At 36.2% G+C, this 25,074-nt stretch overlaps 1 protein-coding gene across 2 annotated transcripts in view; it reads right to left on the reverse strand.

Annotated features, from left to right (window-relative positions):
• Positions 1-25,074, reverse strand: part of LOC105469055 (ATP binding cassette subfamily A member 8) — an 85,102-nt gene that overhangs the window by 52,340 nt on the left and 7,688 nt on the right. The window contains exons 2-13 of one of the 2 annotated variants that reach the window (XM_071083512.1): positions 23,299-23,399; positions 22,117-22,321; positions 18,453-18,617; positions 14,631-14,734; positions 13,751-13,977; positions 10,632-10,773; positions 10,112-10,297; positions 8,979-9,126; positions 5,726-5,894; positions 3,263-3,321; positions 2,394-2,504; positions 1,047-1,156 (exon numbers count right to left, since the gene is read on the reverse strand). In XM_071083512.1, the coding sequence (XP_070939613.1) occupies positions 1,047-1,156; positions 2,394-2,504; positions 3,263-3,321; positions 5,726-5,894; positions 8,979-9,126; positions 10,112-10,297; positions 10,632-10,773; positions 13,751-13,977; positions 14,631-14,734; positions 18,453-18,617; positions 22,117-22,321; positions 23,299-23,394 (1,722 nt within the window). In that variant the 5' untranslated portion in view covers positions 23,395-23,399. Of the gene's footprint in view, positions 1-980; positions 1,157-2,393; positions 2,505-3,262; positions 3,322-5,725; positions 5,895-8,978; positions 9,127-10,111; positions 10,298-10,631; positions 10,774-13,750; positions 13,978-14,630; positions 14,735-18,452; positions 18,618-22,116; positions 22,322-23,298; positions 23,400-25,074 lie in introns of both variants that reach the window. The other variant, XM_011719623.3, reaches the window with a different exon arrangement.

Here is a 25,074-nt window from a genome sequence, read left to right on the forward strand (position 1 = left end):
GGCCAGGCGCAGTGGCTCACGCCTGTAGTCTCAGCAGCTCACGCCTGTAGTCTCAGCACTTTGGGAGGCCGAGGTGGGCAGATCACGAGGTGAGGAGTTCGAGACCAGCCTGGCCAACATGGTGAAACCTCATCTCTACTAAAAATACAAAAATTAGCCAAGCATGGTGGTGCGTGCCTGTAATCCCAGCTATTCAGGAGGCTGAGGCAGGAGAATCGCTTGTACCTGGGAGGCACAAGTTACAGTGAGCCGATATAGGGTCACTGCACTCCAGCCTGGGCGACAAGAACAAAACTCTATCTCAAAAAAAAAAGCACAAACACTGGAGCCAAACTTCCCGGGTTTGAATGTCACGCACATTAACTAGTAAGTTGGTCAAGTTACTTGCTCTCTTGAACCACATGTATAAGATAGGGATAATAATAGCACCTATCTTATAGGGTTGCTATGAAGAATAAATGATTTATTAGATTAAAAGTTAAGGATATGCTTGGCACATTGTAAATTGTATGCATTGTTAGCTATTGTTTAAATCGGATTTTCTTGTCCAACAATTGTACAACGATTTGCACACAAATAATTTAAAATTAAAACTCAGTGCAAACAGGTTTTAATAATCTCATTTTGACCAACACATTAACTCTAACACCTTTATGTACCTCTTTTTTTTTTTTTTTTTTTTTTTTTTGAGATGGAGTCTCACTCTGTCACCTAGGCAGGAGTGCAGTGGCTCAATCTCCGCTCACTGCAAGCTCCGCCTCCCGGGTTCACGCCTTTCTCCTGCCTCAGCCTCCTGACTATCTGGGACTACAGGCACCCACCACCATGCCCGGCTAATCTTTTTGTATTTTTAGTAGAGACGGGGTTTCACTGTGTTAGCCAGGATGGTCTTGATCTCCTGATCTCGTGATCCGTCAGCCTTGGCCTCCCAAAGTGCTGGGATTACAGGCATGAGCCACCACGCCCAGCTATTCATGTACCTCTTTATCCACTTCTTGTGGCAGAATCCCTTTTATTTTAGCAAAGAGTCTGAGGTTTTCTCTCACAGTGAGGAAGTCAAATTGCACATTGGATTGTGGGCAAACTCCAGTCAGCTTGCTGAGATTTTCTAGGTCAGCCACTTCTGAAAGCTTATTGTTATAGATGGTTACTGAACCTGTAACAAAGGAAAAGTTAATATCAAGATAAGGCTTAAGATATTTCTTAATAAAATCACTGATAATTAAATGTTGTATGTATGACTTTATCTTCATAGTTTATACAATTCAGGCATTAGAAACTTCTACTTTAGTTGCATAGTATACTGAAAAACTGTTTCCATCTGCAGCTTTTCCCATCAAGGTGTAGTCTCTTTGTCTACCCCTCACATTTAGCTTTGCCTGTATACCCCGTAGGATGCTAGCAAATGTGATACAAGCAGAGTCTGATGAAGAGCTTCTACCTAGTGATTTGTCTTTGCTTGCTGCTGGGATCATGTGGATCATTGGGTGAAGAATCCTAGTGGGCCTTCTGAAAGATGTATTTCCATGTGGGAAGAGACAGACAACCACCCTAACAGAAGTCCCAGATATGTGAGTGAGGCCATGGTAAATCATCCAGCCCCAGTCACGTTGGTCCAGAATAGAAAAACTGCCCAGTCAACCCACAGAATCATGGGAAGCAATAAGACATGAAATCAACTTAAATGTCTATCAAAGACAGGCTAGATAAAGAAAATGGGGGTATGTATACACCATGGAATATTATGCAGCTATAAAAAAGAACGAGATCATATCTTTTGCGGGAACTTGGGTGGAGCTGGAGGCTATCATCTTTAGCAAACTAATGCAGGAACAGAAAATGAAATACCATATGTTCTCACTTATAAGAGGGAGCTAAATGATAAGAACTTATGAACACAAAAAAGCAAATAACAGACACTGGGGTTTACTTGATGAGGGAGGGTTGAAGGAGGGAGAGGAGCAGAAAAGATAACTATTGGGTACTGGGCTTAATACCTGGTTCATGTAATAATATGTGTAACAAACCCCCATGACATGTGTTTATCTATGTAACAAAGCTTCACATGCACCCCCAAACCTAAAATAAAAATTAAAAAAAAATTTAAAAAAAACCTTATTGCCAAAAAAAAAAAAAAAGAAAAGAAAAAAGAGCTGAAAGATACAAGCTGGAATGCCAAATGGTAACTAATGACCATGAAAATAATTATTATGAAGTACTCAGATTCCATATGCAGTATACCAATTAAATATTACATACTTCTGTAGAATATTACTATTAAATGAAATTCAGTTTTTCCCTAGATATGTGTGTTTGTGATTAACACTTGAAAGAACTTTATATTAACAGCTGATTTATTTGTCAGTTGACTTTGAAAACAAACTAGTTTGTACCTTTGGTGGGAGTAGACAACCCACTAAGAATGTTTAGCAGTGTTGACTTTCCAGCTCCACTGTGACCAAGTATTGCAGTGATTTGGCCTTCGTAAATGTCAAATACCAGATCTAGGAAGAAAAAAGGAAAGGAAAGAAAGATAAGATAAAGGGATGAAAAAAAGAGGCGGAGAAAAAGGAAGAAAAACAATTAAAACCACAGACAAAATTCTATTATGGAGCCAATGAATCATTATTTATTTCCTTGAATGGTTGTCTTTTCTATATATAAATATAGTGAGTTGTTAAATTCAAAATAAAACATTAAAAGTTCCCTCTATAAACTTATTTCTCAAAATAGCTTCTTTTGAAATTTTGAAATGACTTAGTTTAAGTGAATGAAACATGTCTATATAATAGGTTCATTGACATTTCCTGCATATGGTAGGTCAATGTTAGTATTTATTAAATGGAAGAATAGATGAATGGTAAATTATTACATGACTAAAATTCCTTTGAGGTAAGTGACATTTTCACACAAAAGAAAAACATACGGTATCTACCAATAGCTTTTGGATTACAGAAGACAAACTTGAGTTTGTAGAAAAAAAAAAAAACCCAGAATATCCTTAGACTACCTCAATATTACCCAGTATTGATTCTAAATACATCTGTATCTAAAACATATTCATTTTTTTCCAACTTGTATAAAGTAGAAGCAATATGTTAGAAAAAAAATATTACGTAGTTCAAATAACTCTTTTCAAGCCTGAAATACCGCCACTGATTACTCACTGAAAGCGAAGCTGAATTAAAATCAGGAAATCAATATTAATACAATAAATATTTTCTCTCTCTCTTTTTTTTTTTTTTTTTTTTTTTTTTTTTACCTTTCAAGGCTTCTATTTTATCAGGCTTTCCTTTATATTCTTTTGTAACATTTCTGATTCTGAAAAAAAAGAAAACATATTTCCAAGTGACAATTTCCTATACAGTTTGTAATTTCCAGTTTGGTAGACAGGATTGGACGAATCTTATCTTCAAGGTACATGAAGATCTAGGTCTTCACTGTCATGCAGTCATAGTTGTGTGACAGAATCAGCTAGAATACTGCTTGCCAACCCTGTCTGCACATTGGCATCATGTGAGGAGTTATAAGAATTTAACTGTGCTTGGGACCTATAAGCAAAGGTTCCATAGATTGGGGTAAAAGCTAATATTAGTATTGGAGAACAGGATCACCTCTAAGTTGCAAAGCTAAGGAAGCTAGACCAAGAGATGACACGGACATCAGGTACCCAAAGGCTCCTGTGAACCACTGGCACAGGTTGGAAAGATCTTTGGCTATCCTGATTCAAGGTCTCCAAGGGTTCATTAAGAGCTACAGTAAGAAGGACGATCAATGTATCATAATAGCAAGAGCATGAGGTTCACAGTACTGCCCACCTAAGCTTATCCCATTACAACCACCTAGGGCTCTGTTACCTTAACCAACGTATTTATTCCAGGTCATGAAGTTTCAGGTTTCACAACCTGAAAATTTGCAGGGCTTTAGGACTGTGTTGGAAGGTAAATGAAATATTTCATCTTGCATGTACAGTGCATATAAGATGACATTGGTTACATGGTGATGATGGCTATAGAAAGGAATGAAATAAAGGAATGAAATTAACTTATGCTGGGTACTATTATAGGTCTGGAATCTGAGGCCCTTAAATCTGCATGGTTTTATTTTACCAGGTAAGTGTATAATCCATAAGCCAAATCAAATTTATGTTTCTTATTTTATCATCTACTATTCATAAAATATTCAGTCTCTATTCATATAAAGCTGTTTAATTAGATTTTTATTTTTTATTTTTTTGAGGGAGAGTCTTGCTCTATCATCCAGGCTGGAGTGCAGTGGCACAATGTCGGCTCACTGCAACCTCTGCTTCCTGGGTTCAAGCGACTCTTGGGCCTTAGCCTCCCAAGTAGCTGGGATTACTGGTGTGCACCACCATGCTTGGCTAATTTTTGTGTTTTTAGTGGAGACCAGGTTTTGCCATGTTGCCCAAGCTGGTCTCAAACTTCTGAGCTGAAGTGATCCACCCGCCTCAGCCTCCCGAAGTGTTGGGATTATAGATATGAGCCACCACTCCTGGGCAAAGCTGTTTAATTAGATATTCTTATTTTTAATTCCATTTTACCATCATTCCATAGCACCTATAATTGGGCAAGGTGTTAAAGAGATCAGAGAGGAACAAAAAGAAACACACAAACACATCGAATAAAGCCACTGTTTTGCTCTGAGCTGCTCTGCTAGAGTAAACCTAGCTTAGTTATGGAACAAATAAAAATATGGAAGATAAATACGGAACAGGCTAAAATAACAAAATGAAATAGCCTCTTTAGAAGTTCAGCAACCTGGGATAATCTGAGACATTTCGCAGGGGGCTGGCACAGGCTGGTCATTGCGATGGGTATGACTTGGATAGTCAGGGATCTTAAGGATTTTCTTCCTATTTTCTCATATCTAGAAATAAAGTCACCAGCACCAAACACAATGGACATTTTGTTGTCACACAGAATGAGATAAGCTTAACTCTGAAGGGCGCCTCTTCCTGAATTCCCTTTGTATCTACCTCTAGGCCTTTTCTTTGTCCTTCTTTCTTACTCTTTCATCTTCTTTTAAAGGACAAAAAATAGAAGAAAAATGAGAAGTTCAAAAAGTGGAGAGAAAAGGCCAGGCACGGTGGCTCATGCCTGTAATCCCAGCACTTTGCAAGGCCGAGGCAGGCAGATCACCTGAGGTCGGGTGTTTGAGACCAGCCTGACCAACACGGAGAAACCCCATCTCTACTAAAAATACAAAACTAGCTGGGCATGGTGGTGCATGCCTATAATCCTAGCTACTTGGGAGGCTGAGGCAGGAGAATTGCTTGAACCCAGGAGGCAGAGGTTGTGGTGAGCTAAGATCGCGTCATTGCACTCCAGCCTGGACAACAAAAGGAGAGAAAAAGGAGACAGATGAGGTGAGGACAAAGAATGAATGACTGAGACCTAGTAAAGCAACGAGGGAGGCTGAGGATGAAGAGAAACAAATAAAAGACTGAATCCAAGCAAGGGTTTTGCTGAATTATCTTAGCTGGTAAAATTTAAGCTTTTATTTAGTGTGAATGTCAACAATGTTAGGCTGTAAGGGGTTGGTAAAGGGATCTTTCTTTGAACTCAAGGTGGAAAGTGATAGAAGCAGCGTAGGTGAGGACAGGTGGGAACTGTCTACAGAGCACAAAAGGGAAAACTGCCTGCCTCAGGTGCTAACTCTTAGCTTCCTGCCTTTTTGCCCTGTTCTCCACCTGCAGCCTTATTACCTAATGGCTTCTTTCCCATGGAATTCTGGAGGCACTGGTTCAAAAGAGTCGTGAGATGAGGGATCGGCATCCATTTCATCTTCAAGGACCACGTGATCAGCCTTTTGTGTTTGAGACCAGAATGAGGACTTCAGGAAAAACAAAGGTGAACGTCGATGTCCATATTCATCTACATGGCCAGAAGACAAATATTGGTTCAATCACCACGTTAGGGAGAGAGAGTGACAGTAATGTTACATGGCAATGCAGCCCCTTTTTCGCTAAACCTGAACATATGGTCAACACCAGGTAATGTACGTTTTGATACATGTAGCTTCATAAGGAAAAAAAAAATTACCAGATGTCTCTATTATAATAGATCCTATAGGAAGCAATGAAAATGTGATTTTTAAATATTTCAAAAGGAATTTAAATAAATGTTTTAGGATTTCTTAACCTCAAGAAAGACAGATTGAATTGTTAATGTAAGATATGCAGGCATGCTGAATTCTGTCTGGAACACCAGGTGTCATTACATAGGCAAAGAAAGAAGAAATTGAGAACGACTATTGGATACCTTAAAAAAAAAAAAAAAACCCAAGAGAAGATAGAATAGGATTTAAGAAAAGTAAATGACACATTTGTAAGAAAGAAAAAGAACACGATAAAATAATTAATTGAAACTTAAAGTGAATACTTTTAAAGCTATTTTGTATTTCTGCTTTATTTCATCCCCAAACCATAATTTTCCTCTTAAGCAAATTTATGATCTGCTTTAAAGACATATGACTCGTAAACATCTTGCTGGAAACGAATCCAGCTGTTATTAGTATTCTATCGTCACTTCTGTTTTTCTTCATATTAGGAAGCATTATGAAACGGAAGAATCATGCTTCACTGGTATTCTCCAGCTGACCTCCACTGTAAGGTTATGGGTTTTCAAGCTTCTGTGTACTTCTCACATGTTCAGTCCTTCATTCATGCAATAAATATCTTATACTCTCTCTATACCTGCCATATTGTATGTTGTTAGTACCTATCTCTCCCTTTTGACAAAAGAAAAATCTAGCAAATAAAAGCATGCCACTGTAACTAGATACCTTCTGCCACCAGATTTACCATGAAATTATTCTGTCATTTTATCCAGTTAATTTTTCTGTCATTCATATTTATTATCTTTGAAAGCATTTTGAACACAGTCACCTCTGGTCTTAAATTCAAGCTTAGTGAGCAGATAACAACTAGGAAGAAAATGGAACAACTCACTTATTTGGATGAAATAAATTTTCTGGTTATAATAATAAAATACTATGCTTTTGAAATTGGAAAAAGCATGGATGTGAAAGATATTTTTGTGATATAATGTTAAGTAAAAAATAAAATGCAGACATGAAAATGTAACAATATGTGATATAACTTGATAAAACATATACAAAGAGAATATTTAAAGTAATATCATTAGAATATGTTTGAAACAAGGACTAAAGAAAGATGGACTATATCACATAATGCACATCAAAATAAACTTTAAATTCGTTAGAGAAAACAATTACCTAAGAGGATACTAATAAGCAATTGTAAAGACAGTGACATCTGTTTGTGGATCCACTGAGAATAAACACATTGGGAAAACAAACAAAAATGAAAAATAATACAATCAGAATGTTTTATTAAGTAGAAAGAGAAAAGGAAGAATTAGTAAGTACGAGGGTCACAAGAGTAAATTTCCTGAACTACACAGCACACCAGGGATATACAGTATGATAGAAACACAAAAAACAGTCAATGAGATTTTGCCATAAAAACAAAAGTGGAACAGAGAAAATTTGTTTAAGCATGTGTCTTAAATAAGCAATGTTAACAAGAGGTAGAGAAGCTTAAAATATTAGTAGGCAAAAAAGTAATTTTTCTAATCAGTTATGTAATTTTTACCTCTACTGGAAAAAATCAAACGAGAATAGACCATATTCAAACAATTCTAATTGTATAAGTGTGCTAGCCAACAATAGTGGATGCTGACATCTTTTGTTCTGGGTTCTTTTAAAAGGCAGAGACAGTAATTCTTAAAGGATTATCTCAACAACAACAAAAACAAAAACAAAAACAAAACAGGATGAGTTTCCTGCCTCAAGATGTGGCTTTCTGTCTTCCTGCTCACCCTTTCCCTTCTTCTCTTTCCACAAGTGTGTATTCATTGCTTTTTGAATAAAGGGCCCTTGGCATACTGTCTTAAATAAATAGAAAATGCAGAAGGGAGAATCAGGCCCTGACTTTGGTTATAAAAGGAGGGAGAAAAAAGTGAAGCAAGCCGGACACTGCAGCTCATGCCTGTAATCCCAGCACTTTGGGAGGCCGAGGCGGGTGGATTACCTGAGGTCAGAAGTTCGAGACCAGCCTGATCAACATGGGGAAACCCCGTCTCTACTAAAAATAGAAAAATTAGCTGGGCATGGTGGCACACATCTGTAATCCCAGCTACTTGGGAGGCTGAGGCAGGAGAATTGTCTGAGCTGGAAAGGCAGAGGTTTCAGTGAGCCAAGATTGTGCCACTGCAATCCAGCCTGGCTGACAGAGCAAGACTGTGTCTCAAAAAAAAAAAAAAAAAAAAAAAAGAAATAGTGAAGCATACAAGTATCTACTGAGTCTCTAGGGTGCATCAGACACTGTGATGGGTGCTTAAATTTCATCTGTGAACAAAACAAATCCCTGCTTTTGTGAAACTCATATTCTTGTATGTTGCAAGGTGATACAAATGAAAATTTATGATATACTGGCTTTCCTATTGTGAAATTCTGTGGAGATTTTTAAAAATGTAGATGCATTGATTAATTAAATCAGAATCTCTTCAGGTTGAACTGGGCTTAGAATTGCTTTAAAATTCTTCACATGATTCTGTTGTCCAGCCAGAGCTCAGAACCATTGAGCTAAATAGTTAGACATAAGCAGCTATAAATGTCCATGATTACCAGACTTGTTTAGGAACTATCTTTCTAAGATCTCCTTAAAAAAAAAAGAAGGTTTATACTTAGAGTAAAGTGAAGTTCAAGTGAAGGTTAGTGATTCTATAAACAAAATTCAGGCTTTAGTTCTGACAAGTCAAGTAGTGAGAAAGAAATGAAGAAATAATTTGGCCAGTGGCGACGAGATTTTTCCTCCCTTTCCTGTTGATACACAAAGTAGTCCTTAAAATATAAATACTGTGTGTATTAGGAGATTCGTCTTCAGAAATACAATTATTTAAATGATATTTGATTTTAATCATATCACTACTCACTTGGCAAAATTTTTTCAAAGTAAATCGCCAATGCCAGATAGAGGCAAGTATCAAATGCCAACATGAAATTTGTTGCTACAATGATATTTGAGCCGTCCAATGGATGAGGAAATGCATTAGAATTCAAATCATAGTCCAAGTGTAAAAGCTGAAAATTGAAAAGTAATTAAGGGAAATTAGGTTTAAGGTTTATATTTAAACAGTTAGGTTTAGCATAGGAATAAAAGGACTACTAGCTGCCTCGTACTGAGAATAGAGTTATATAGGGAGATTGCCTCCTTTATGGTTCTCAAATTTATGCCTTGGAAGGCATGGACATATGAGCAACTAGAATGCAATTTAATAATTGCTATGACAAAAATATGTTCCAAATGAAACTGAAACATTAGGAGGAAGTAGGGAAGTATGGGAAGAGATTACATTTGAGATGGAACTCAGATGAACTTTTACCAAATAGGACACAGTCAAAAGATGTGGTGATCCATGTAGATTGGTGGCATGAGGGAGAATTTCTGGGCAAAAGGCACTGGTGTGTTTAAGGAGAGCCAGAAGTGGGCTCGTCTATGATGTTCAAGTTAATGAGCTCTTTATAATTAATAATCCTTTTGTTAAACACTAAATAATGGATATTTAATGGTTGACATTTCCATTTAATTAGAAGGCAGGGGGAATTCAATAAAGAATGATGTCAACAGAAAAGACATTTTATGAACAGAAACATAATTTACTAATGAATTTTCCAGATGTTTTAAATTTTCAATTTAATTTAATTTAGTGATTTTTAATCATGTATTCTCTTCAATTACTAGGTAAAAATATGAACTGGGATAGTTATTTAGAATTAGATTTGCAATAAGTCCATATTTAATTAATGGCCTAAGAAACTACATTATATTGCCTTTAAATAATTGTATGTTGATCCTCTTTTTTTCACTTTCTAAATGTCTTATTTTGCTGGGCTAAATAATTTCAAAGCTTTTAAAAGTTCTGTCTTTGCAACTTTACAACAGCCTTTGCTAGAATTTTAAGGCTTACAATGCTGAATTTGTAAATGATTACTTCCAGTCTACTGAATTCCAGAGAGGACAGATGTTTCAGAAATATCATTAGTAGACATTCAGATGGTGTCTCACCTGGGCCATTCCAAGCATGAAGGCAAAGGGACTAAGCAAGCTTAAAATCCACTCCAAGGATGCAGGAAGGTATCTGTACAGTGCTGTGAACCCCAGACTGCCCCAGAAGACAGTGAGGAGGAACACGACCAGGCCAGTGAGGAAAGATTTCTTTACCAAGATGCTCATTAAGAAAGCCAAAGCTATCTAAAACGAGAGAAGATCTAGTTGGCTTATATTTCTCTAACATTATTACTAGCATAATAAAATTGATATACAAAATTATAGTTATTATTTTGTGTATATAACAGTTGCATATTATAGTTATTATTTTGTATATAACATACAAAACTATGTTCTGCAAATTGCACTAAAAATTGACATTACAAAATACCTCAAATCAAATCATACCTGTTTATAGATTTTTCACATGCAAGCAGAGTAGACAGAAAAAAGAGGCATATAGAGTAATCAATCGGAAACAAATACTTAAGTTTTAGGCTATGAGGTGGATAGAGAGATATTTCATTCACTAACTCACCAAAGACAATCCATACAGGAGAAAGAGGCCGAAGACCACCATGAAGCCAGACAAAATGATAAACAGTGTAGATTTTATAACAAGTGCCAAGAAAAGGGCCATAATGAAGATGAAACCAGCATAGAGCAAACCCCAGGAGAGCCTAATGTGGAAACAAAATGTTATTTTAATATTTTATGTTCACTTGAAAAGAAAACCTGAAATGGATTATTATTATTATTTTTTTTTTTTTGAGACGGAGTCTCGCTGTCACCCAGGCTGGAGTGCAGTGGCGCGATCTCGGCTCTCTGCAAGCTCCGCCTCCCGGGTTCCCGCCATTCTCCTGCCTCAGCCTCCCGAGTAGCTGGGACTACAGGCGCCCGCCACCATACCTGGATAATTTTTTGTATTTTTTGGGAGAGACGGAGTTTCACCTTGTTAGCCAGGATCGTCTCAATCTCCTGACCTCATGATACACCCGTCTTGGCCTCCCAAAGTGCTGGGATTGCAGACGTGAGCCACCGCGCCCGGCCCTGAAATGGATTCTAACGTAACTTTTCCTTCACTTATTCATCCATTCATTCTCTCTTTTAACAGGTATTTATTGAGTGTTCTCATTCACTTATTCGTCCATTCATTCTCTCTTTCAACAGGTATTTATTGGGTATTCTAAGATACATAAATACACGGTAAAAGTTTTGGGCAGAATTCTTTAGGAATTAGGAATATTCTTTGGGAATTAGGAATTGTTTTTCCTAGAACTGATTTCAGAAATACACTCACACATACATGCACATTGTTCCAGGGGGTGGCGGCGGGGGGAGGAATTAGGTTTCCAGACTAACAGATTTTGGATCGAACAATTTATTCGCTGCATTCTTGCTCTGTAACCTTGGGCGACCTCTGTAACCACCCTATTACTCCTTTATTTCTCTGGACACCAGGAATAACACTGCAACTGTGGGCTCAATAAGATGATGGCTGTGTAAGGCACTGTCTTAATACAGGGTAGCCCCTCAGTGAACCTCAGACCCTTCTGTCCTCTCTGGAGTCTCTCCATGTTCAGGACCATCACAAGTTTCCTCAGATATAAGAAATTCTTCCTTATGTGTAATTCCGTCATGCCGCTCCCCCCGCAAAAGCTGTTGTCATCTTTCTCTGGATGTGTTCACTGAAAAGTCTACATACTTGCCTTTAATTCCCTTCATTGTTTTTGTTAAGAAAGAACTATTTTTATCCCATTTCTTTTATATCAGAATAATTCACTTTCCTTTCCTCATCAATTTCTTTTATTTTGTTTTACAATATTCTTTGAAAACTATAATGAAATAATAATTTTAAAAATAAAAAGCAAAACAGTGGCAAAACCAATACAATAACTAACACATATAGCAATTAATATGTGTTGAAGAATATTTTAAGAGCTTAGCAAGCATTAATTTATTTTATTCTCCCAAAAGCCCTATTCAGGAATACCTTTATTTTCCTCATCTTATTGATAGAGAACCTAATGAACCAGTGTGTTGTGTAACCATGTTTCAAGTTCAGGGGTTTTGGCTCTAGAGTCTTTAGATTTCACTGCTCTGCTACGTCTCCCTTAAGTATTAATTCAAACAAGAGGTCAATATTGATTTATAAGATGTTAATACTGGAAGGAACTCTTCCAGACTCCTAATTTATTGCCCTGTGCACAGCCCATCTGCCTTCCTAGCCTCTGTGTTATTTAATGTCCTACCCCCTGTAAACATCACCTCCATGCCCTTTCAGTCAATTATTCATAAGTTCTCACACAGAACCTTGTCCATTCTTGCAATTACCCAACCTCTGACATTTTAAACCCACACTACCCAGCCCCTATTCACCATCCTGTTTCGCCAGCTCATTCCCTCAGGTACACCCACCATGTTCTTCAGTCTCAAAGGAGCTCCTGGTCCTTGGCTTCTTTTTCCCTTCCAATTCCCTCCTAGCTCACATCCCACCTCTGTCTGGCACAGATACCAATGTCTATCTTGTTTATGCCTCTCTTGCCATGGTCATTCCTCATTATGCCTTCTTCACAATCACCCAGTAACCTAACCCCAGTCTTCTTCCTTAACTCGGAGAAGCACAGTAACACGCAGCCTCAGCCTGGCAAACATTACACCAATGACAATTTATACCATTCATGGGGATAAAGGATTTTTATATTTCTTTCCTTGTTACTAAAGAATGTTTAAAAGTGGCATTTTCTTATTCATGGCAACAAATTTTTTTAAATGGACACTGATGTGTGACAGTTGTGACATTATTTTTTCTGTAAAATTCTACACTTGGCTCCTTATTTGTTTTCTTAAAGTTTTTTTTTATTTACTTTTTAGGTTTCTTTAAAAGATTATCTTCCTCCTTTCTAAAAAAGTCAATATCATTCATAATGGAAGTTGTATTTTCTTAAATGTTAGCACGTTCTGTCCCCTTTTATCTTATTTCCTATAGCAGTTCCTTCATGGTGCAGTGAATCTGAAATAGATTTAGATATAATTGGGTCAGAGATTGTTAAATATATTAAATAACCAGCCCCTCTACTTAGTCCTGTAAAATTTCGAGAGGCAAAATACATTTCCCTTTTTTTTTTTTTTTGTCCATCACTGCAGAGCATTTCTCCCCACTGAAATTAACTGAGTGGAAATTTGTTCATGATCTGAAATTATTCAGTGTAGGTATTTCTTATTTGTACCCCTTGGTTGTGGAGGAACAGGTTTCAATAAAGATGCATTGAAGAGGCCGGGTGTGGTGGCTCACGCCTGTGATCCCAGCACTTTGGGAGGCCGAGGTAGGTGGATCACGAGGTCAGGAGATCGAGACCATCCTGTCTAACATGGTGAAACCCCGTCTCTACTAAAAATACAAAAAATTATCCAGGCGTGGTGGCAGGCGCCTGTAGTTCCAGCTACTTGGGAGGCTGAGGCAGGAGAATGGTGTGAACTCGGGAGGCGGAGCTTGCAGTGAGCCGAGATGGCGCCACTGCACTCCAGCCTGGGTGACAGAGCAAGACTCCATCTCAAAAAAAAAAAAAAAAAAGAAAAAGAAAAGATAAGATGCATTGAAGAGTCTCAGTTTTCCTGAGTTCCTCCATTTATTTATTTGTGTTGCGTTTGACTCACCAGAATGCTGAATCCCGAAGACCCATCATTGTCATCAAGCCCTTCATCCTTTTTCTCTCTCTTGTGACATTAACAGATGCATAGTAAATGAATGGGGAAAAGGAAATAATGCAGGAAAAAAGGTATAAATCAGTTATAACTCCTGATTGACCAATGAAAGAATGCATCTTCATATTTTTTCCAGTAACTGACATCAGCTCCTCCATCACTGAGTGATTTGTTGTGATCTGAAGAAAGGCATTAATAAGCAAAATTTGTATGTTAATGAATAGCATGCTGTTTTCTTTTAACCGTCTATTTTCCTATGGATGTATAATTGGCCTATTGGGATTTGATGCTAGCCTGTATTTCCACTTCTATGTCCTGCCATTGACCCACTGAGAGCTTGGGTCCAGACAGTCTGAGTGACTCACCGTTCTCAGAATTCGCTATGTGTTTCATTACCTCCCTGCCTAACACTACTTTATGATTTGCTTGGCATGTCTTGTCTGAATTTATATATTCAGTAAGCCACCCCTCATCTCAAGCTTCAAGCTGGAATGTTATTTCAATTAGTCATTCTTCCATGGCATTCTAAGGCTGAGAAGGTTTTTACTCATTTACTTATGAAGACCTGATTTATAGTTCTGTACTAGTCTACTTCTGTTCTAATAGTTTTCTTATATGCCTGGCTTCCCAACAAAGTTGAGTCCGTGAATGAGATGCTTTTTCTTCTGTTTGTATCTACATTCCATGGTATATAGAAACTTCAGTAAACTTCAGAGTGAGCAAATGAAATAACAAGGCTATCCACTTATATTTTCTTTAGTGAAACTTTTGATGCCTCTAATATCATTAACTGGCATTAAACATTAGTTTGCATTGAACGTTTTGTACTCACTTCTATAATAGCGGCATTAATGGCAGCTTGAAGAGCCACAAAACCTTCCTTCCAGAATACTGAAACTTCACAGTAAACATCTTCATTTGTTTCATAACAATGAGCTTTGTGAAAAAACAAATTATAACTATCATTACATCACTATCTATATTATTGAAACACGATTTCAATACTGATTATAGCAAACAGTGGACTTTACAATGGCCCCAAATTCCAAATGTTCTTATTTTGACTCAAAGCTTATGAAAACATAAGTTATAATAATGATTCTCAAAATGAATCAGGCAGACTTATGAGGCGGAGCGCTCTCAGGAAATGTTTTACATTAAATTATAACACTCTAAACTTTCTCATACCATGTCCTGTGCTTTTCTGCTGATCAAGAATTTTGTTGATCTCTTCTCTCTTCTGATTTGTATTGTGAAAACTACATATTTTAATGTTTTTCAAAAGTTCACAGAGCCTAACATGGATTGAGAAACACTGAACTAAAGCGTTTTCTAACACTGGATATAACACAGGCATAATAGGCAATGGAAGTTCAAGTAAGATTACTTACTATGCTTAAATCATGCCAATCAGAATATCTTTGGAAGAAAAGGATTTATTCAAAAAGAGCTATCAGTCCATTTAATAGTAAACTATATTAAAGAGATATCCTTGAATAAGATTAATTAAAATTGAGTATAGAAATTAAATGCCTATTACATGAAACATGGTTTTAATAAGATCTTGAAATATTTCAAATATACAAATGATATAAAAATACAATAAAAACACAAGGACCCACTGCAAATTTGCAAAATAAATGCATCATTTCAAATACAGTTAGAAACTTTTGTGCACTTCCCCAGCACCAAGTTGCTAACTAGCTAACTGCTTTCTTGAACATTGTGTTTATACATATGCCACTATATATCTCTAAACTACATATGTAATTTAAAAAATTAAACTCTACTAATAATTATTATGAACTATGCTCATTTATTCCATATTATGATTTTGAAGTGTATATAAATGGCCCCATTTAATTTTTTCTTCATTTTTATGGTTATGAAATCACATTGCAGAAAGGTAAATCAATATATTTATCCATTTTCCTGTTGATGATAATTTGTTAGTTCCTTTTTTCTTTTTGTGATTACCAGAAAAAAAATCTGCTGCTATAAAAATCTGTATATACATCTTCTTGTAAATATATCGATATTGGTCAGTATAGTCTCTTATATGTTATAGTAATAACTCCTAAATCTCAGTGATTTATCACAGTAAAAGTTTATTTCTTACTCAGGGTACACATTCAGCAGAGGTCTTTGGTAGGAGGGTTGTGGGGTGGTACTCTATTCACATCAAATTTAGGATCCTAAGATGGAAGGCATTTCCTCCAACTGTTAGTGGCACTGTCTGTATTATACTTGACTCCTTAGTTTGCGGAAGCAGGTGAGAAAAGGTGAAGAACTTATACTTGCGTTTAAATGCCTTGGGTCTAGCTATCTTATTAGGGCTACAAAAAGCAATTATTCTATGTCCTCAGGAAGAAGAGAATAGGCTGCAAATCTTTAACACAGGTATGAGAGTTTCACTAATAAGATTTCTATGATGATGAGTTATAGGTTATGCGCACATCAACTGTAAAATAAAATTTCTCAGTTTTTGTGGAATTTAAAAATTTTGTAAAGCTGGGTAGGTGTTCTCTTTGCTACATGTCCTTGTCCATACTTTGAATTGTTCTATTTGCTAATTTTTGCAAATCTTATGAACGTGAAATGATATAACATGTGGTTTCAACATGCAGTTTCCTGGTTGCTAACGCGGAGAAACACCTCTCCTAGTGCTTATTCTTGATCTGTGTTGTTTTACGAAATTATTTTTAATTATGTTGTTTTATGAAATTATTATTCTTGTATTTTTGATCTTTTTCCTATTTATTCAAAGTAAATCTTTACATATCCTGGAATTACTTTTTTGTTAGATTTTTCTTTTTTTTTGGAGGTGGAGTCTCACTCCGTCACCCAGGCTGGAGTATAGTGGCGCGATCTCTGCTCACTGCAAGCTCCGTCTCCCAGGCTCAAGCAGTTCTCCTGCCTTAGCCTCCGGAGTAGCTGGGACTACAGGCGCACGCTGCCACACCCGGCTAATTTTTGTGTGTTTGTGTGTATTTTAGTAGAGACGGGGTTTCACTATGTTGCCCAGGCTGATCTCGAACTCCTGAACTCAGGCAATCCACCCGGCTTCGCCTCCCAAAGTGCTAGGATTACAGATATGAGCCACTGCGCCTGGCCACTTTATCACAATTTTTGCCTTTATTTTTCACTATCTCTATGGTGTGTTTTGATAATGGGAAGTTCTTACAACTTATATCTAGTCAAATTTATCAATATTTTAATTTATGGCTGAGTAGTATTCCATGATATATATATATCATATTTTCTTTATCCAGCCCTCTGCTGATGGACACTTATGTTAATTCTCTATCTCTGCTTTTGTGACTAGTACTGCAATAAACATATGAGTGCATGTATCTTTTTAAATATAATGTTTTTTTTTTCCTTTGGGTAGATACCCAGTAGTGATGTTGCTGGTTCAAATGGTAGTTTTGTTTTAATTTCTTTGAGAAATCTGCATACTGTTGTCCATAAAGGTTGTACTAATTTACCCTTCTACTAATGATATATGTGTTATCTTTTCTTCGCATCCTTGCCAACATCTGATTTTTTTAGACTTTTTAATAATTGCCATTCTGACTAGGGAAGATGGTTATCTCCTGATTTTAATTTGCGTTTTCTGATAATTAGTAATGTTGAGCATTTTTTTATGTTGGTTGGCTGCTTGTATGTCTTCTTTTGAAAAAAGAAGAATTCAAACAATCCAAATAACACCATTGAAAAATAGGTAAATGGGTTATTTGTTTTGCTTGTTGAGTTCTTTGAATTCTTTGTTGAATGCATAGTTTGCAAATTTTTTTCCATCTGTAAGTCGTCTGTTTACTCTGTTGATTGTTTCTTTTGCTGTGCAGAAGTTTTTTTTTTTTTTTTTTTTTTTTTTTTTAGTTTAAGTCTCATTTGTCTATTTTTGTTTTTGTTGTATTTGCTTTTGAGGACTTAGTCATAAATTCTTTGTCTAGCTCAATGTCCAGAAGAGGTTATTCCTAGTTTTTTCTTCCTGAATTTTTATAGGTTTGGGTCTTATGTTTAGGTGTTAACCTATCTTGAGTTAAATTTTGTATATGGTGAGAGATATGGGTCCAGTTCTATTTTTCTACATAAGGCTATTCAATTTTCCCAGTACCATTTTTAGAAAAGGATTTTTCCCCCAGTGTATGTTTTTGTTTGACTTTGTCAAAGACCATTTGATTGTAGGTATGTGGTTTCATTCTAGTTTGTCTATTCTGTTCTGTTTATCTATACATCTATTTTTATACCAGTGTCAGGCTGTTTTAGTTATTATAGCCTTGCAGTATAATTTGAACAATTGAGCTTATTTAAAGAGAAGTTTTTTCTATCTTATCCATAAACAACCTTGTTTTCTTTTAACAATCATATATTCCATATAATATCTATGTGTGTACATATGAATACATATTAAATTTACATATATAAATATATATCTATGTAAATATATGTCTATAACTATATATAGTGACCATTTATCAGTATGTTCTTATGCCCAAAAATGAATATTTTTTTTAAACGTTGAGGGACATGTGTACATCATTATGACAGTTAGCGAAGCTCTAATTTGGCATACTAACCTCTATTCCCACACATGGTTTATGACATAATTGAAATAGAGAGCAGTGAAATTTTAGAGCCAGAAAATTACCTGTGTGGTCCTTGTGTTCCTTTTTTGCTGGCATTTCGTGTCCTAGCAAGAACTTCAAATGATATGAGTATGTATTAGTAAAGATGACTCTTACTATTTCTTCAGGATAATTTGCTGTGAATTCTTTAATACTTTCTTCATCTGGCAGTCCCAAGACCTCTTTACCTTTTGTTACAAGAAGGGATTATTATTGTTAATAAATTGCTAGGAGACACAACTTCAGGATGTCATGTTGAATTGCTTTTGCTAGAGTTTTCTATGGAAGTAAAACATAATCAAGTATTAACTTTCAGAAAGGTAGACTAAAATGTTGGGTAGGAGAGAAATTTCTAAAGCTCCATCTAGATACAATCAGAAGAAATACATGAAAATTAGTTATTTTATTTTCATATGTTGTGATTACTGAGCCAATTTCAGTCACAAACAGTGTCATACTATACCAATTAAACTGTTAAAAAATAATTAACATTCCTATAAAGTTGAAATGGTAAATAGAGAGAGATAGATATTTAAATTGCAATTAGGCACTGTTTTATATCAGGTGGACATGCCTATACAAATTTATTTTTCTTTAATAACCTTGATGGTATGGTTAATAAGCTAAAAAAGGTGATAAATTTAAAAACGTGTAACAAACTATGTTGGCATCACTGAAAGAATCTCTCTTTTCTGTAGGTATTGTGTCCAAGGCCACATGGCTGTTTTATTAATACTGAAAAATGAGACGAAATACAAGAAAAGTTCTGGATTGGGGTGGAAATGTTGAAGATGAATGTAGAGGGAGCAAGCAGTATGTATTTTGATAGAATTAATTTTATTCTCAAACTTATGTCATCATGAACGAATACCTTTGTTACTCAATTTCTATGTTTGTAAAATAAATGTAATAACCATTATTATTATTATAGAATATTAATAGAGTACAGAATATAGAATAATATCATTACAAGATATGCTCTTTTTACAGAATACAGTTTTTATAAAAATATGCCATATTGTAGCATTTAATGAATATTTATTATTATAATTGCATTTGGTTTGGAATGAGGTAATGTTGAGAAGCTCAAGTTTCTGACATTGGGAATTGTTATGGACGTCTGTGAAACAGCAAGAGCAGACACATCTCAGGGCTGTTTAGGAGACTGGACCTTAGGTAGATAGTTCATATCACATTATAATCTTGAATCAGAAGTGGATTCAGTGTTGGTAGGTAAGATGCACAGCATAGTCATTAAAATGTATGTGGAGCTAGTGGTGTGATGCTTGGTGAGGTGCCACTGGAAAGCAAGTTTTGGATGGCTCACAGGAAGGAAAAGTCCAACATACTCTGGAAACTGTGGCCACAGAGACTCTAAATAACAAGTGCATGAACTGGATTACTGGATTACTGGATACAGAATCCAGTGAAGGGGTCAGAATCCAGGCATAAGATTAATAATTACTTAAGCTGGAGTGGAATTTGGACAGAAGTTGACAAAGAAAGGAAAAAAAGAGGTTATGCAGGCTTCCAGTGACTGGGTGGAGCAAGATGTGTAGGTTTTCCTTAGAAGAACGCCCTTGGTGGGAATTATGTTGCTTAAAATGAATACCCAGTACCTTCTAAGACACATTTTTATATTCTTTTAAAAATTGAGATGTAATTCACATACCATAAAATTCACCCTTTTAATAATGTCCTGGTTTTTAGGATACTCACACAGTTGTACAAGCTCAAAGTAACTTTAAAATTATAACTCAACTCATAATAATTCAATTCATCAGATAAAATCTCACTTTACATCCAACCATCATTTCTGATTTGAAGCTGCTGCCTGATACTGACATCCTGTGGATATAGTCTGACTGTTCCTGTACCTCTATCTCCATTCATTAATGAGAATCTTCTTTTAGTATTAGCATAGTTGGCTTTCAATCAGCTGGGTTTGGTATAATCCAAAACAGAATAACTAACCTCCTATTAACTTTATTGACAAATACATTGCTAGCATTATTTTTTGTAGTTATTCTGATTATAACAATTAAATATTATACAGAAAAATCATGCCCATATGAATGTGTGTCTGATCCAATAGGATACACCTATCTGCCATTCTCTACAAAATTCTTAGTAACCATTACAGTTTTACTAGCTGATGTAGAAATCATCCTCCTGTTACCATTACCATGAGCATCTCAAATAAAAAACTTAAAACTTATACTCATTATAGCACTAATTTTAATCTTTATCTTAGCCCTCGACCTAACCTGTGAATGAATGACAGGGCAACCACCACAGGTTTCCCTTTGAAGTATGCATTTATAGTTGTAAAGGACATATGTTGTTTTCATCTGTTGACATCCAGTTCTTTTTCTAGTAAAAACACACTGTGATCCATTTGGGATACTTCCCTTCCTTCACTCACATATCCTGTGGTTTTGATGTGGTCCATGACCTGGGAGCTCAACAAGTGGGCAATGAAAATACTGCATGTCCCCTATCCAAAGAGATGAGTTCTTGGTGAGCCAAGATCAACACTAACCCAAAGTCACCTATTTGTTCCTGTGGATAAAATCCTTGAAGTTATTGTGAACTATCAGAAATGATCTGTAATCTTTTCACTGGAGTTGCTAATCTGGGAGGGCTTAAATCTGGAGAGTCTGCAGACCAACTCTGCCTCTAGGAGAACCAACCCGTGAATGAAGCCAGCACACAAAGCTATAGATCTGAGGGGCAGAGACGTACCTCCGTTGATGATAAACCTCTATCCTGCATTAATACTCTGCTCCTTTAAGCTAGACAAAGGATTCTTTTTCTTAAGACAGATTGAGTTGGCCTCTTACTCTCAAACGAAATATTTGTGAAAAATGTAGTGTTATTTTTTACAGATTATTGTTAACTAGTCACCCTATTGACCTATCGAACACAAGGTCTTATTTCTTCGAACTGTAAAAGTTTATTGTTGCATAAATTCTTATTCTTACTTTGCATATGCTAATAATAAGGCTAAGAGAAGCTGATGGCTTTCAAAATGCACTCCAGACACATATATATTACAGCAGTTCTCAGTGGACTCTCAGAACTACTTTTAATCAAATGTCCTCTGACTCTAAGCTTAGTTCTCTTGCCTTTGTACCAGGCTGCATCTCCTCTAATTTCAGAACATTGCTATAAAAATGATTGTTACAAAACTTATTGTTACAAAAATGATCTTTACCCTTCAGCTTTAAGGTACTTGTTAAGTAACCTTAACCTTAACTTGACTTAACAACTACTTAACCTTAACTCGTTAAGCACCTTAATGCTGAAGGATGAAAATCTGAAATATGGAATACTCAAAGGAACATTCAAATAGAGCAAGGACATGTTTTTGGTGTTAAAAGGTAAAGTTAAAATTCCTATAATCAAATTTAGGAAAGGAAGAGACTGGTTGTCTTTGTCTATAAGGACAAGAAACTATACTACACTACAGCAACGATGTCATTTTGGTGACAATGCTTTCACAGTCACAGTGAGTGGTGAGATGTTACTTCCAACAAAGGGAAGATATATTCCCAATTTATGTACTTCAGAAAGTTTGACCATTAAGATTTATCAAACTGAAATACAAATTAAATGCATAAATTTGCAGTCAAATTAACCAAATATTCACACCAGACATTCCTCTTAAGTAACTAGAAAACTTACCTGCCAGGAAGGGAGCAGAGGCTACTTTATTCATTATCTGTTGGGTTGTGTTGGTGACGGGTGTGTATGCAACAGAAAATCTGGATTCATTAAATGTATCTACCCGTCCCAGGTCCATGGTAAGCAGTGAAGAAAAATCATTTACTTGATGACTATGAGGATATATATACAAACAAAGTAGTAGGAGAAATGAGTTCAGCCATTCCTATATAATACAGGAGAAAGGATAAAGAAAAGTCTTATTTAAAATTAGTCATCCACAATCATTTTGTCGTAAAGTTTGTCTCTTTTATACTTTTCTAGCTTCAATATATCCCATATTATAAACTGTTTAAAGTCTGCTGAAAGTCTATGTGTTTTAAGAGATAGTTCCAAGGCATTGCTAGCTTCGTAATGCTATACTGGTTACATGCCAAGATTCTGGAATTACAAACTCAACAGTATACCAGTTTGTAAGGGCATTCTGATAATTCTAATAATAAGATAGTGTCTGAGGGACAGTATCTTAATTAGTTATAAATCCTGATCACATGCGAAGTCCCAATAAGAAATCACTTTATTTCCAAAATGCATGATCTTAGGGAAAGAAAACTTTAAAATGTATGTATAGTGGAATTCCAATTTAGTTAAAAATGCTACTTAGCTATATCTATCTGATTTTTAAAATATATCAAAGTTTAATCAAGATTTTTTACATGGTAAGATTATAAGAGCTAATGCTAATTTTCCTCTTGGACTTAATACAATTTCAACTTTTCTATTTTTTTTTTTTAAGAAAACTAATTGTTTCAAGAAGAGAAAGAGATCCCAAAGAGAAAATGCCAGTTACCATTGTGGTGGGTTGGTTTGTTTACCATATCTTTGGAATGTCAGTATCTTAACCCTAGTCTCTATGAGTGGGGACACTAGTAAGAAATGTGACCATTGGCTTTTAAAACATGTATTGGTTTCTCAATTGCTACCAGATTCAGTGGTTTCAGACCTCAATTTATGAGCCCATGTCAATTGAAATGTCTTCAAAAACAGATTCATGGCCTGAAGAATAGTATTTTCTGTTGTATAAAGGTGCTGTATTTTAGTGTTTTTGGTGTGTCGGGGGAGATACACGTGGCATAGATAACCTCCCAGGCAACAGGTATTTTCCTATCATAAATAGAGAACAACATATATATTGAGTCATACCATTAAGGACTCTCTTTTCATTCTCCATTTTTTCAGAAAGTTCTTGCATAATAAGGCCCAAGTTTGTTGACACACACTGATCTCTCTCTTCCTCATCTTGTCTTGTTTAATGAAAAAGAAAGAAGATAAAATTAATATGAAGTTCTTAATAAGAAGAAATATCCTGCAAACAACAAAAAAAGAGTCACTGAATACTCCAATGTTGCAAATGAGTGCAAAGAGTCTGAGTGTTTCCCAGTCAGCATTGCATTACTCCCATGCTCTCCTTCCTTCCCCACTTGTAGACTCTGTTCCATCATTTATTTGTGATGCCCTGTGCCAGTTATCAATTTACTGTCTCAGCCCTAAATTCACTCTGCATAGCCTGCTCTATAAAAATGGATCTGAATCCTTTAAGTACTTTCCTTTGCCAGCGGGCATGATGCTATACTGTTTCAGCAGAGAGGATAGTAGAGACACTGCAGGTATCTGATGCCATCCAGGTATCAGAATAGTTCATTTGCCGGGTTTCTATAGAATGTATTTTTCCCCACTGAGTAAATTGTTTTCTCCAATGCAAAGTACCTATAGTGTGCAGGATTCACTGTGTGTTTCCTCTAGCTCTTAACCTGGGTAGCAGTAGTATATCTGGGAGCCTCCAGATAGCTACAGCCCTTTCCTCAAAGCTCTGTTTCCTTTGGCCATCCTGTTGCAAAAGCAGTGCACTCCAGTACTGGTGTCCACAGCTTGCCATTCAGGCTTCTCTGACATTCAGTGGGTTTCAACCACACCTTATCCAATTATGAATACCTTATCTCCCCATGTTTATTCTTCTTTGGATATTCTCCCTCAACCCTAGGAAGGCCTCTTGAGCTCTCAGTCCATCTTTATAGTTATTCTCCTGCCACTATTCAATAGTACGTATATTGAACTTACTTTGTTTAACTACTGGGTAGTTTCTGTCCCCTGATTGCACCCAGACCAACACCTACACATATACCACTCTTTTTTTTGTTGTTTTTTTGAGATGGAGTCTCACTCTGTCACCCAGGCTGGAGTGCAGTGGCGCGATCCTGGCTCACTGCAAGCTCTGCCTCCCGGATTCACGCCATTCTCCAGCCTCAGCCTCCCAAGGAGCTGGGACTACAGGAGGCTGCCACCACGCCCGACTAATTGTTTGTATTTTTAGTAGAGACAGGGTTTCACCGTGTTAGCCAGGATGGTCTCGATCTCCTGACCTCGTGAACCGCCCGTCTCGGCCTCCCAAAGTGCTGGGATTACAGGCGTGAGCCACCGCGCCCAGCCACATACACCACTCTTAATTTCAATAAATACATCCTTGAACACCCAATTTAATGTCTCTATAATATTTAGCTTAAGAACCTGAATAATCTGTTTTAGGAATTGATCTATCTAAGACAATTTAATGGGATCTTTGTTATTTGTAGCAGAAATAACTGCACTCTTTACTAATTTTGTGGGATGAAAGAAAATTTTCTTTCCTAACTGAAAGAAATCACACTTTTCACTATCTCTCTTTGAAAAATTAAAATCTTAAGATAGGATAATCACCATAGTTTGGGCTGGAAGATTGTAAAGAGCTTTACATTGTCATTTTAAAATGTCATTTTAATCAAATGTCATTTTAAAATGACATTTATTTCTTGTTTCCATATTTAAGAATTTATGTTTATTATGCAGAGTCATCAGGAAAAATACACACACATATTTGCATATGTATCATCCCTGTGTATGTGTATATATAACTTTTTTCTAAAATCATTGTAGCAATTTGTA

The sequence above is a fragment of the Macaca nemestrina genome, chromosome 17, assembly GCF_043159975.1.
Source record: "Macaca nemestrina isolate mMacNem1 chromosome 17, mMacNem.hap1, whole genome shotgun sequence".
Lineage (NCBI taxonomy): Eukaryota > Metazoa > Chordata > Mammalia > Primates > Cercopithecidae > Macaca > Macaca nemestrina.